At 59.7% G+C, this 13,220-nt stretch overlaps 1 protein-coding gene across 1 annotated transcript in view; it reads right to left on the bottom strand.

Moving 5' to 3' along the window:
• Window positions 1–13,160, bottom strand: part of LOC127925990 (myosin-11-like) — a 29,074-nt gene extending 15,914 nt beyond the window's left edge. Inside the window, 10 exon segments of the mRNA XM_052511248.1 lie at window positions 3–131; window positions 2,223–2,384; window positions 4,158–4,192; window positions 4,195–4,369; window positions 6,070–6,282; window positions 11,504–11,648; window positions 12,111–12,214; window positions 12,379–12,415; window positions 12,824–12,971; window positions 13,112–13,160. Coding sequence (XP_052367208.1) covers window positions 3–131; window positions 2,223–2,384; window positions 4,158–4,192; window positions 4,195–4,369; window positions 6,070–6,282; window positions 11,504–11,648; window positions 12,111–12,214; window positions 12,379–12,415; window positions 12,824–12,971; window positions 13,112–13,154 — 1,191 coding nt within the window. The 5' untranslated portion in view covers window positions 13,155–13,160.
• Between the last annotated feature and the right edge of the window lie 60 nt (window positions 13,161–13,220).

Consider the following 13,220-nt stretch of genomic DNA (forward strand, 5'->3'; position numbering starts at 1 on the left):
ACCTCCTGTAGCTGCATGAAGCTGGCCTCCAGGGTCTTGGCTCTCCTCTCTGACTCCCTGGCTGAGGACAGTACCTCCTTCTGGGCTGCACGGGAATCCTCCACCTCCCTCTGGAGCTCCTTCATCTGGGCCTGAGTAGGAGGGAGGAGGAGAGGAGAGGAGGAGTGGGGAGGAGGAGGAGCGGGGAGGAGGAGAAGGGAAGGAGAGGAGAAGGAATAGGAGCACGGAGAAGGAGGAGATGGAAGTCATTAGTGGAGAAATGCTAAACGGACCCAGGATCAGAGTCTACAGACAACTTCCCCTACATCCAGGATCAGAGTCCACAGACAACTTCCCCTACAGCCAGGATCAGAGTCCACAGACAACTTCCCCCTACATCCAGGATCAGAGTCTACAGACAACTTCCCCCTACAGCCAGGAACAGAGTCACAGCCAGGATCAGAGTCTACAGACAACTTCCCCTACAGCCAGGATCAGAGTCCACAGACAACTTCCCCCTACAGCCAGGATCAGTCCACAGACAACTTCCTCCTACATCCAGGATCAGAGTCTACAGACAACTTCCCCCTACATCCAGGATCAGAGTCTACAGACAACTTCCCTACATCCAGGATCAGAGTCTCCCCCTACATCCAGCCAGACAACTTCCCCCTACATCCAGGATCAGAGTCCACAGACAACTTCCCCTACAGCCAGGATCAGAGTCTACAGACAACTTCCCCTACAGCCAGGATCAGAGTCCACAGACAACTTCCCTACAGCCAGGATCAGAGTCTTCAGCCAGGATCAGAGTCCACAGACAACAGCCAGGATCAGAGTCTAAGCAGACAACTTCCCTACAGCCAGGATCAGAGTCTACAGACAACTTCCCCCTACAGCCAGGATCAGAGTCCACAGACAACTTCCCCACAGCCAGGATCAGAGTCTACAGACAACTTCCAACTCTCCCACTACATCCAGGATCAGAGTCTACAGACAACTTCCCCTACAGCCAGGATCAGAGTCCACAGACAACTTCCCCTACATCCAGGATCAGAGTCTACAGACAACTTCCCCTACAGCCAGGATCAGAGTCTACACTGTCTAGAGACAACTTCCCCTACAGCCAGGTTCAGAGTCTACAGACAACTTCCCCCTACAGCCAGGATCAGAGTCCACAGACAACTTCCCCTACAGCCAGGATCAGAGTCCACAGACAACTTCCCCTACAGCCAGGTTCAGAGTCTACAGACAACTTCCCCTACATCCAGGATCAGAGTCTACAGACAACTTCCCTACATCCAGGATCAGAGTCTACAGACAACTTCCCCTACATCCAGGATAAGAGTCCACAGACAACTTCCCCTACATCCAGGATCAGAGTCTACAGACAACTTCCCTACATCCAGGATCAGAGTCTACAGACAACTTCCCCCTACAGCCAGGATCAGAGTCTACAGACAACTTCCCCCTACATCCAGGATCAGAGTCCACAGACAACTTCCCCTACATCCAGGATCAGAGTCCACAGACAACTTCCCCTACATCCAGGACAACTACAGACAACTTCCCTACAGCCAGGATCAGAGTCTACAGACAACTTCCCCCTACATCCAGGATCTCAGTGTTGTTCCTACATCCAGACTGACCTGTATCCAGCAGCTGTTTGACAACTTCCCCCTACGCCAGGTTCTGGTGGCTTCCACCTGGTCTCCAGACAACTTCACCCTCCTCAGAGTCCAGCCTCCCTCCCCTACATCCCCTACAGCCAGGTCTACAGATCCAGGATCAGAGTCCAGACAACTTCCTCCTACAGCCAGGTTCAGAGGGACAGACAACTTCCCCTACATCCAGGATCAGAGTCTACAGACAACTTCCCCCTACATCCAGGATCAGAGTCTACAGACAACTTCCCCTACAGCCAGGATCAGAGTCTACAGACAACCACAGACCTCTCCCCTACCTCCAGGATCAGAGTGAGGGAGACAGACAACTCCCTCATCCAGGATCAGAGTCCACAGACAACTTCCCCTACATCCAGGACAGCCAGGATCAGAGTCCACAGACAACTTCCCTACTCCAGGATCCTCCCTGTCTCCTACAGCCAGGATCAGAGTCTCACAGACAACTTCCCCTACAGCCAGGATCACTCTACAGACAACTTCCCCCTCAGCCAGGACAGAGTCTCAGACCTTCCCTACATCCAGGATCTCAGTGTTGTTCCTCTGTGGTGTGTGACTGACCTGTATCTTGCGCAGCTGTTTGACGGCCTCGTCACGCCCCCTACTGGTGGCTTCCACCTGGTCCTCCAGATCATTCACCTCTCCTTCCAGCTTCTTCCTCCCTGCTGTCGCCCCCGCACGCTGCCTCCTCTCCTCCTCCAGCTCACCCTCCAGCTCACGCACCTGGAGGAGAGGGGGAGAGGGAGAGAGGAGGGAGGGAAGAGAGAGAGGAGGGGGAGGGGGGAGAGGAGGGAGGGAAGGGAGAGAGGAGGGAGGAAGAGAGAGAGGGGGAGGGGGAGAGGGAGGGAGGGAAGGGAGAGAGGAGGGAGGGAAGAGAGAGAGAGGGGGGAGGGGGGAGAGGAGGGGAGAGGGAGGGAGGGAAGGGAGAGAGGAGGGAGGGAAGAGAGAGAGGGGGGGAGGGGGGGGAGAGGAGGGAGGAAGAGGCAGAGAGGTTAGAGGGCTGTCACCCCCACATGCTGCCTCCTCTCCTCCTCCAGCTCACGCCCCAGGAGAGAATGAGGGAGATTAGACACCCCTGTCCTCCTCTCCTCCTCACGCCCCAGGAGAGAATGAGGGAGATTAGACACCCCCTGTCCTCCTCTCCTTCACCTGGTCCTACCTGTTTCCATAGTTGTTTCTACCTCTCCTCCTTCTGTTTCCTCCTCTCCTCCCCCTGTCTCCTACCTGTTTCAGTAGTTGTCTCCTCCTCCCCTCCCCTGTCTCCTCCTTCCCTCCCCTCTCCTCCTTCCCTGTCTCCTCCTCTCCTCCCCTCCTCCCTCCTACCTCCTCCTAATTGTCTCCTCCTCCCCTCCCCTCCTCCCTCCCCCCTCCTCCCCCTGTCTCATTCTCCCCTGTCTCCTCCTCTCCTCCCCCTGTCTCCTCCTCCCCTCCCTGTCTCCTACCTGTTTCAGTAGTTGTCTCCTCCTCCCCTCCCATGTCTCCTCCTCTCCTCCTGTCTCCTCCTCCCCTCCCATCTCCTCCTTCCCTGTCTCATTCTCCCCTGTGTCCTCCTCCCCTCCTCCCCTGTCTCCTCCTCCCCTCCCTGTCTCCTACCTGTTTCAGTAATTGTCTCCTCCTCCCCTCCCCTGTCTCCTCCTCTCCTTCCCCTGTCTCCTCCTCCCCTCCCCGTCTCCTACCTGTTTCAGTAATTGTCTCCTCCTCCCCTCCCCTGTCTCCCCTCCCTCCCCTGTCTCCTCCTCCCTCCCCTGTCTCCTCCCCTCCCCTCCCTCCCCACCTGTTTCAGTAGTTGTCTCCTCCTCTCCTCCCCTGTCTCCTCCTCCTCCCCTGTCTTCCTCCCTCCCCCCTCCTCCTGTCTCCTCCTCCTCCCCCCTCCCTCCCTCCCCGTCTCCTACCTGTTTCAGTAGTTGTCTCCTCCTCTCCTCCCCTGTCTCCTCCTCCCTCCCCTGTCTCCTCCTCCCCTCCCTCTGTCTCCCCTCCTCCCTCCCCTGTCTCTCCTCCTCCCCTCCCCGTCTCCTACCTGTTTCAGTAGTTGTCTCCTCCTCTCCTCCCCTGTCTCCTCCTCCCTCCCTCCCCTGTCTCCTCCTCCCTCCCCCTGTCTCCTACCTGTTTCAGTAGTTGTCTCCTCCCCTCCTCCCCCCTGTCTCCTCCTCCCTCCCCTGTCTCCCCCTCCCTCCCCTGTCTCCTCCTCCCCTCCCCCTGTCTCCTCCCCTCCCTCCCCTGTCTCCTCCTCCCCTCCCCCTGTCTCCTCCTCCCCTCCCCTGTCTCCCCTCCCTCCCCTGTCTCCTACCTGTTTCCTCCTCCTCCCCTGTCTCCCTCCTCCCCTCCCCTGTCTCCTCCCCTCCCCCCCCCTGTCTCCTACCTGTTTCAGTAGTTGTCTCCTCCTCTCCTCCCCTGTCTCCTCCCCTCCCCTGTCTCCTCCTCCCTCCCCTGTCTCCTCCTCCCTCCCCTGTCTCCTCCTCCCTCCCCCTGTCTCCTCCTCCCCTCCCTGTCTCCTACCTGTTTCAGTAGTTGTTTCCTCCTCTCCTCCCCTGTTCGTCTCGTCCCTGCAGGTCTCTGTCATGCTGTGTCTTCATGGCCTGCGTGTTGACCTCCAGACGTAGCTTAGCATCCTCCGCGACCTGTAGCTCGTCCTCCAGCTCCTCCATCTGGGTCCGCATCTCATCCAGCACCGCCTCCAGACCTCGCTTGGTCTTCTCCAACTCATGGACCTGACCAACCCACAACACAATCAGTCACAATGAACCTGACAACAGGGGCACGAGAGAGAGAGACAAAGAAAGAGAGAGCTCGATGGAGAAAGAGAGGGAGAGAAAGAGAGGGAGAGAAAGAGAGGGAGAGAAAAAGAGGGAGAGAAAGGGAGATAGTGAAAGAGAGGGAGAGAAAGAGAGGGAGAGAAAGGGAGATAGTGAAAGAGAGGGAGAGAAAGAGAGGGAGAGAAAGAGAGGGAGAGAAAGAGAGGGAGAGAAAGAGAGGGAGAGAAAGAGAGGGAGAGAAAGAGAGGGAGAGAAAGGGAGAGAGTGAAAGAGAGGGAGAGAAAGAGAGGGAGAGAAAGAGAGAGAGAGAAAAAGAGGGAGAGAAAGAGAGGGAGAGAAAGAGAGAGAGAGAAAAAGAGGGAGAGAAAGGGAGAGAGAGAAAGAGAGGGAGAGAAAGGGAGAGAAAGAGAGGGTGAAAGAGAGGGAGAGAAAGAAGAGAGAGAGAGAAAGGAGAGAAAAAGAGAGGGAGAGAGAGAGAGAGAGAAAAAGAGGGAGAGAAAGAGAGGGAGAGAGAGAGAAAGAGAGAGAGTGAAAGGGAGAGAAAAAGAGAGGGAGAGAAAGAGAGGGAGAGAAAAAGAGGGAGAGAAAGAGAGGGAGAGAAAGGGAGAGAGTGAAAGAGAGAGAGAGAAAGAGAGGGAGAGAAAGAGATAGAGAGGAAAGAGGGAGAGAAAGAGAGAAAGAGAGGGAGAGAAAGAGAGAGAGAAAAAGAGGGAGAGAAAGGAGAGAAAAAAGAGAGGGAGAGAAAGAGAGGGAGAGAAAAAGAGGGAGAGAAAGAGAGGGAGAGAAAGGGAGATAGTGAAAGAGAGAGAGAAAGGAGAGAGTGAAAGAGAGGAGAGAAAGAGAGAGAGAGGGAGAGAAAGAGAGGGAGAGAAAGGAGATAGGAAAGAGAGGGAGAGAAAGAGAGAGTGAAAGAGAGGGAGAGAAAGAGAGGGAGAGAAAGAAAGAGAGAGAGAAAAAGAGAGGGAGAGAAAAGGAGGAAAGAGAGGGAGAAAGAGAGGGAGAGAGAGAGAAGAGAGAAAGGGAGAGAAAAAAAAAAAGAGAGGGAGAGAAAGAGAGGGAGAGAAAAAGGGAGAGAAAGAGAAAGAAAGAGGGAGAGAAAAAGAGAGAGAAGAAAGAGAGGGAGAGAAAGAGAGAGAGAGAAAGAGAGGGAGAGAAAGAGAGGGAGAGAAAGAGAGAGAGAGAAAGAGAGGGAGAGAAAAGGGAGAGAGAGAGAAAGAGAGGGAGAGAAAGAGAGAGAGAGAAAGAGAGGAGAGAAAGAGAGGGAGAGAAAGGGAGAGAGAGAAAGAGAGGGAGAGAAAGAGAGGGAGAGAAAGAGAGGGAGAGAAAGGGAGATAGTGAAAGAGAGGGAGAGAAAGGGAGAGAGTGAAAGAGAGGGAGAGAAAGAGAGAGAAAAAGAGGGAGAGAAAGAGAGGGAGAGAAAGGGAGATAGTGAAAGAGAGGGAGAGAAAGGGAGAGAGTGAAAGGGAGATAGTGAAAGAGAGAGAGAGAAAGAGAGAGAGAGAAAGAGAGGGAGAGAAGGGGAGATAGTGAAAGGGAGAGAGTAAAAGAGAGAGAGTGAAAGAGAGAGAGAGAGAGAGAGAGAGAGAGAGAGAGAGAGAGAGAGAGAGAGAGAAAGGGAGAGGGAAAGAGAGGGAGAGAGATACAAACACACTCACGTTCTTCCCGACATCGTCCTTGGAGCTGACCAGGTCCTCCATCTCTGCCCTGAGGGCCTTGTTGCTTCTCTCCTGCTCCTCCAGGGAGCCCTGCATCTCCTCCAAGGCCCTCCCCAGAGCCAGCGCCCGCGTCTCCTTCTCTCTGGCCTCCGCCTCCGCTCGGTCACGCTCCTCAGCATACTTACCGGAGATGGAACGCTCCTCTGCTAGCATCTGAGAGAGGGGAGGAGGGGTGGGAGGGAGGGAGGAGAGGAGGAGGAGAGAGGGGAGGGAGGGGAGGAGAGGGAGAGGGGAGGAGGGGTGGGAGGGAGGGAGGAGAGGAGGAGGAGAGGAGGGAGGGGAGGAGAGGGAGAGGGGAGGAGGGGTGGGAGGGAGGGAGGGAGAGGGGAGGGAGGGAGGGAGGGAGGGAGGGAGGGAGGGAGGGAGGGAGGAGAGGAGGGAGGGAGGAGAGGAGGGAGGGAGGGAGGGAGGGAGGGAGAGGAGGGAGGAGAGGAGGGAGGGAGGAGGGGGAGGGAGGGGGGGAGGGAGGGAGGGAGAGAGGAGAGGAGAGGAGGGAGGGGAGGAGGAGGGGGAGGGGGGAGGGAGGGAGGGAGGGGAGGGAGGGAGGGGGGAGGGAGGGAGGGAGGGGAGGGAGGGAGGGAGGGAGGGAGGGAGGGAGGAGAGGAGGGAGGAGAGGGAGGGAGGGAGGGAGGGAGGGGAGGAGGGAGGGAGGGAGGGAGGGAGGAGAGGAGGGAGGGAGGGAGGGGAGGGAGGGAGGGAGGAGGGAGGGAGGAGAGGAGGGAGGGAGAGGGGGGGGAGGGGTGGGAGGGAGGGAGGGAGGAGAGGAGGGAGGGAGGAGAGGAGGGAGGGAGAGGGGAGGAGGGGGTGGGAGGGAGGGAGGGAGGGAGGGAGGAGGGAGGAGAGGAGGGGAGGGAGGAGGGAGGAGGGGGGAGGGAGGGAGGAGAGGAGAGGGAGGGAGGGAGGGAGGGAGGGAGGGAGGGAGGGAGGGAGGGAGGGAGGGAGGAGGGAGGAGGAGGAGGGAGGGAGGGAGGGGAGGAGGGGTGGGAGGGAGGGAGGGGGAGGAGGGGGTGGGAGGGAGGGAGGGAGGAGAGGAGGGGTGGAGGGAGGGAGGGAGAGGAGGGGTGGGAGGGAGGGAGGGAGGAGAGGAGGGAGGAGGGAGGGAGGAGAGGAGGGAGGGAGGAGGGGGGAGGGAGGGAGGGAGGGAGGGAGGGAGGGAGGGAGGAGAGGAGGGAGGAGGGAGGGAGGAGAGGAGGGGAGGGGAGGAGGGGAGGAGGGAGGAGGGGTGGAGGGAGGGAGGAGAGGAGGGAGGGAGGAGAGGGAGGGAGGGAGGGAGGGAGGGAGGGAGGAGGGAGAGGGGAGGGGAGGGAGGGAGGAGAGGAGGGGTGGGAGGAGAGGAGAGGAGGGAGGGAGAGGGGAGGAGGGGTGGGAGGGAGGGAGGAGAGGAGAGGAGGGGAGGGAGGGAGGGAGGGAGGGAGGGAGGGAGGGAGGGAGGGAGAGGGGAGGGGAGGGGGTGGAGGGAGGGAGGGAGGAGGGGTGGAGGGAGGGAGGAGGAGAGGGAGGGAGGGGAGGAGGGAGGGAGAGGGGAGGAGGGGTGGAGGGAGGGAGGAGAGGAGGGAGGAGAGGAGGGAGGGAGGAGGGAGGGAGGGAGGGAGGAGAGGAGAGGAGGGAGAGGGGAGGGGAGGGAGGGAGGAGGGAGGAGAGGGAGGGAGGGAGGAGAGGAGAGGGAGAGGAGGGAGGGAGAGGGGAGGAGGGTGGGAGGGAGGGAGGGAGGAGAGGGAGGGGGAGGGAGGGAGGAGGGAGGAGAGGGAGAGGGGAGGAGGGGGTGGAGGGAGGGAGGGAGGAGGGGTGGAGGGAGGGAGGAGGGGAGGGAGGGAGGAGGGAGGGAGAGGGGAGGAGGGGTGGAGGGAGGGAGGGAGGAGGGAGGGAGAGGGGAGGAGGGGTGGAGGGAGGGAGGGAGGAGGGGTGGAGGGAGGGAGGAGGGGAGGGAGGAGGGGAGGAGAGGAGGGAGGGAGGGAGGAGAGGAGAGGAGAGGGGAGGGAGGAGGAGGGGAGGGAGGGAGGGAGGGAGGGAGGGAGGGAGGGAGGGAGGAGAGGAGAGGAGGGAGGGAGGAGAGGAGGAGGAGGGAGGGAGGGGGAGGGAGGGAGGGAGGGAGGGAGGGAGGGGAGGGGAGGGGAGGAGGGGAGGAGAGGAGAGGTGGGAGGAGAGGAGGGAGGAGAGGGGAGGAGAGGAGGGGGAGGGAGGGAGGGAGGGAGGGGAGGGAGGGAGGGAGGGAGGAGAGGAGGAGAGGGGAGGGGAGGGGAGGGGAGGGAGGGAGGAGAGGAGGGAGGGAGGGAGAGGAGGGAGGAGGGAGGGGGGGGAGGAGGGAGAGGGGAGGGAGGAGAGGAGGGAGGAGGAGGGAGGGAGGGAGGAGAGGAGGGAGGAGAGGGAGGGAGGGAGGAGAGGAGAGGAGGGAGGAGAGGAGAGGAGGGAGGGAGGAGAGGGGAGGAGAGGAGAGGAGGGAGGAGAGGGAGGAGGGAGGGAGGAGAGGAGGGAGGGAGGGAGGGAGGAGAGGAGAGGTGGGAGGAGAGGAGGGAGAGAGAGGGGAGGAGAGGAGGGAGGAGAGGAGAGGAGGGAGGGAGGAGGGGAGGGAGGGAGGGAGGGAGGAGAGGAGGGAGAGGGGAGGGGAGGGAGGGAGGGAGGGAGGGAGGAGAGGAGGGGAGGGAGAGGGGAGGAGAGGAGGGAGAGGGGAGGGGAGGAGAGGAGGGAGGGAGGAGAGGAGGGAGGAGAGGAGGGAGGGGAGGAGAGGGAGGAGGGAGGAGAGGAGAGGAGGGAGGGAGGGAGGGAGGGAGGGGGAGAGGAGGGAGGAGAGGAGAGGAGAGGAGGGGAGGGAGGAGGGAGGAGGGAGGAGAGGAGGGAGGGAGGGAGGAGAGGGAGGGAGAGGGGAGGAGGGAGGGGGGGAGGGAGGGGAGGGAGGGGTGGGAGGGAGGGAGGAGGGGAGGGAGGGAGGGAGGAGAGGAGGGGAGGAGGGGGGAGGGAGGGAGGAGAGGAGGGAGGAGGGGTGGAGGGAGGGAGGGAGAGGGGGAGGGAGGAGAGGAGGGGTGGAGGGAGGGAGGGAGAGGGGGAGGAGGAGGGAGGGGTGGAGGGAGGGAGGGAGAGGAGGGGGGAGGGAGGAGGGAGGGAGGGAGGGAGGGAGGAGAGGAGGGAGGGAGGGAGAGGGAGGAGAGGGAGGGGAGGAGAGGAGGGAGGAGAGGAGGGAGGAGAGGAGGAGGAGAGGTGGGAGGGAGGAGAGGAGGAGAGGAGGGGTGGGAGGGAGGGAGGGAGGGAGGAGAGGAGGGGTGGGAGGGAGGGAGGGAGGGAGGAGAGGAGGGGTGGGAGGGAGGAGGTAGGGAGGAGGGAGGGAGGAGAGGAGGGAGAGGGGAGGGAGGGGAGGAGGGGTGGGAGGGAGGGAGGAGAGGAGGGAGGAGAGGAGAGGAGGGAGGGGAGGAGAGGAGGGAGGGAGGGAGGGAGGGAGGAGGGAGGGAGGAGAGGAGGGAGGGGAGGAGAGGAGAGGAGGAGGGAGGAGGGAGGGAGAGGGGAGGGGAGGAGAGGAGGGAGGGAGGGAGGGAGAGGAGAGGAGGGAGGGAGGGAGGGAGGGAGGAGGGTGGGGAGGGAGGGAGGGAGGAGGGAGGGAGGAGAGGAGAGAGAGGAGGGAGGAGAGGAGAGGAGGGAGGGAGGGAGGGAGGAGAGGAGGGAGGGAGAGAGGAGGGGAGGAGGGGGTGGGAGGGAGGGATGAGAGGAGGGAGGGGGGAGGGGGTGGGAGGGAGGGAGGGAGGGAGGGAGGGAGAGGGGAGGAGAGGAGGGAGGGAGGGAGGGAGGAGAGGTGTAGGAGGGAGGGAGGAGAGGAGGGAGGGAGAGGGGAGGAGGGAGGGAGGGAGGGAGGGAGGGAGAGGAGGAGGGGTGGAGGAGAGGAGGAGGGAGGAGAGGAGAGGAGAGGAGAAGAGAGGAGAGGAGGGAGGGAGGAGAGGGAGGAGGGAGGGAGGGAGGGAGAGGGGAGGAGGGGTGGGAGGGAGGGATGGAGGAGAGGAGGGAGGGAGGGGAGGGAGAGGGGAGGAGAGGAGAGGAGAGGAGGGAGGGAGGGAGGGAGGGAGAGGGGAGGAGAGGTGGGAGAGAGGTAGGGAGGGAGGGAGGGAGGGAGGGAGGGAGGGGAGGGAGGGAGGAGAGGATAGGAGGGAGGGGAGGAGAGGTGGGAGGGAGGGAGGGAGGGAGGGAGGGAGGGAGGGAGGGAGGAGAGGAGGGAGGGAGAGGGGAGGAGAGGTGGGAGGGAGGAGAGAGAGGAGGGAGGGAGGGAGGGAGGAGAGGATAGGAGGGAGGGGAGGAGAGGTGGGAGGGAGGGAGGGAGGGAGAGGGAGGGAGGGAGGGAGGGAGGGGAGAGAGAGGAGGGTGGGAGGGAGGAGAGGAGGGAGGGAGAGGGGAGGAGAGGTGGGAGAGGAGGGAGGGAGGTAGGGAGGGGAGGGAGGGAGGGGGGAGGGAGGGAGAGGAGGGAGGGAGGGAGGGAGGGAGGGAGAGGAGGAGGGAGGGAGGGGAGAGGGGTGGGAGGGAGGGGGAGGGAGGAGGGAGAGGAGAGAGAAGAGAAGAGAAGAGAAGAGAAGAGAAGAGAAGAGAAGAGAGGAGAGGAGAGGAGAGGGAGGGAGGGAGGGAGGGAGGGAGGAGGGGTGGGAGGGGGGAGGGAGGAGAGGAGGGAGGGAGGGAGGGGAGAGGAGAGGAGGGAGGGAGGGAGGAGGGAGGGAGGGAGAGGGGAGGAGAGGTGGGAGAGAGGTAGGGGGAGGGAGGGAGGGAGGGAGGGAGGGAGGAGAAGAGAGGAGAGGAGAGGAGAGGAGGGAGGGAGGGAGGGGAGAGAGGTGGGAGGGAGGGAGGGAGGGAGAGAGGGAGGGAGGGAGGGAGGAGGGAGGGAGGGAGGGAAGAGAAGAGAAGAGAAGAGAAGAGAAGAGAAGAGAAGAGAGGAGAAGAGAAGAGAGGAGAGGAGAGGAGAGGAGAGGAGAGGAGAGGAGAGAGGGAGGGAGGAGGGAGGGAGAGAGAGGAGATGAGAAAATAACAGATTTTCACAGGTGGAGGCAAAGATAATAGCTGTTAAAGGTTGGCAAGACAGCACAAACAGATACGGAACCAGGCTAAGAAATGATATCTGTTGTGTGGAGGGTGTTGTGTTGATTATGATACTTGTTGTTACTGACTTCCCTTTCTTAATTGCCCCTGAGGGGATAAATTAAGTTGAAAAGAGTTGAAATGAGTTGAATTGAATTGAATTGAATTGAACCCGATTTGAGTTTAATGAAGTTGAATTGAGTTGAAATGAATTGAAATGAGTTGAATTGAGTTGAAATGAATTGAAATGAGTTGAATTGAATTGGATTGAATTGAACTGAGTTGAATCGATTTGAGTTTAATGAAGTTGAATTGAGTTGAATGGACTACTAACCTGGTCAAACTTCCTCTGTTTCTTTTCCAGGTTAGAGACCAAGGTTCTCTGGTTGTCCAGGTCCATCAGAATGTCCTCCAGTTCCTGCTGTAGTCTGATCCTGTTCTTCTCCAGTTTATCATAGGCACACACCTTCTCCTCATACCTACAAACACACCATGGAGGAGTAACATGTATACCTATGGTTAGTTATATATATTATATATACAGTATGTCTATACAGAGGCAGGATCTTCATTTGACCAGTAATGTCGCAGCAAAATAATCCTGCAGCAACAGGATTTCAACGTTTACAGTCCATAATGTTGCTACGAGCTCTAGTCCCCCCCCTGTCCCCCTCTCGTCCCCCTCTCGTCCCCCTCTCGTCCCCCTCTAATCCCCCTCTAGTCCCCCACAAAAAGTGCAATACTGTTAATATAACTGTGCGTTGGTGCAGGTTTTCCAGTGAATTTATTTAAATCACGAAGATCATCTGCTCATTCCTGCCGCGCAGGAAAATTCTCAGCAACAAATTGAGTGATCAAATTAAGATCCTACATATGTTTTATTCTAAATATATATCACTGTTATATTCAGTATATTTATCATGTATGTGTAATTGTCGTACTGTGAGTTGGCAGCCTCCAGGTCTCTCTGCAGGCGTTTCTTCCCCTCCTCCAGGACTTCCACTGTTCCCTGCTGCTCATCCAGATGCTTCTTACAGTCAGACAGCTGACGAGAGAGAGGGGGGGGGGTCAAAGGTCAAACTCTATATTCTCTTTCTGTAACACTACTGACCTCTCTCTCTCTCTCTCCACTGACCTGCATGTTGAGGCTGGAGGCCTGTCTCTCTACTGACCTGCATGTTGAGGCTGGAGGCCTGTCTCTCTACTGACCTGCATGTTGAGGATGGAGGCCTGTCTCTCCACTGACCTGCATGTTGAGGCTGGAGGCCTGTCTCTCTACTGACCTGCATGTTGAGGCTGGAGGCCTGTCTCTCCACTGACCTGCATGTTGAGGCTGGAGGCCTGTCTCTCCACTGACCTGCATGTTGAGGCTGGAGGCCTGTCTCTCCACTGACCTGCATGTTGAGGATGGAGGCCTGTCTCTCTACTGACCTGCATGTTGAGGCTGGAGGCCTGTCTCTCCACTGACCTGCATGTTGAGGCTGGAGGCCTGTCTCTCCACTGACCTGCATGTTGAGGCTGGAGGCCTGTCTCTCCACTGACCTGCATGTTGAGGCTGGAGGCCTGTCTCTCCTACTGACCTGCATGTTGAGGCTGGAGGCCTGTCTCTCCACTGACCTGCATGTTGAGGCTGGAGGCCTGTCTCTCTACTGACCTGCATGTTGAGGCTGGAGGCCTGTCTCTCCACTGACCTGCATGTTGAGGCTGGAGGCCTGTCTCTCCACTGACCTGCATGTTGAGGCTGGAGGCCTGTCTCTCTACTGACCTGCATGTTGAGGATGGAGGCCTGTCTCTCCACTGACCTGCATGTTGAGGCTGGAGGCATGTTGAGGCTGGAGGCCTGTCTCTCCACTGACCTGCATGTTGAGGCTGGAGGCCTGTCTCTCCACTGACCTGAGGCATGTCTCTCTACTTGAGGATGGAGGCCTGTCTCTCCACTGACCTGCATGTTGAGGCTGGAGGCCTGTCTCTCCACTGACCTGCATGTTGAGGATGGAGGCCTGTCTCCACTCCACTGACCTGCATGTTGAGGATGGAGGCCTGTCTCTCCA

Source organism: Oncorhynchus keta, unplaced genomic scaffold (assembly GCF_023373465.1).
Source record: "Oncorhynchus keta strain PuntledgeMale-10-30-2019 unplaced genomic scaffold, Oket_V2 Un_contig_6562_pilon_pilon, whole genome shotgun sequence".
Lineage (NCBI taxonomy): Eukaryota > Metazoa > Chordata > Actinopteri > Salmoniformes > Salmonidae > Oncorhynchus > Oncorhynchus keta.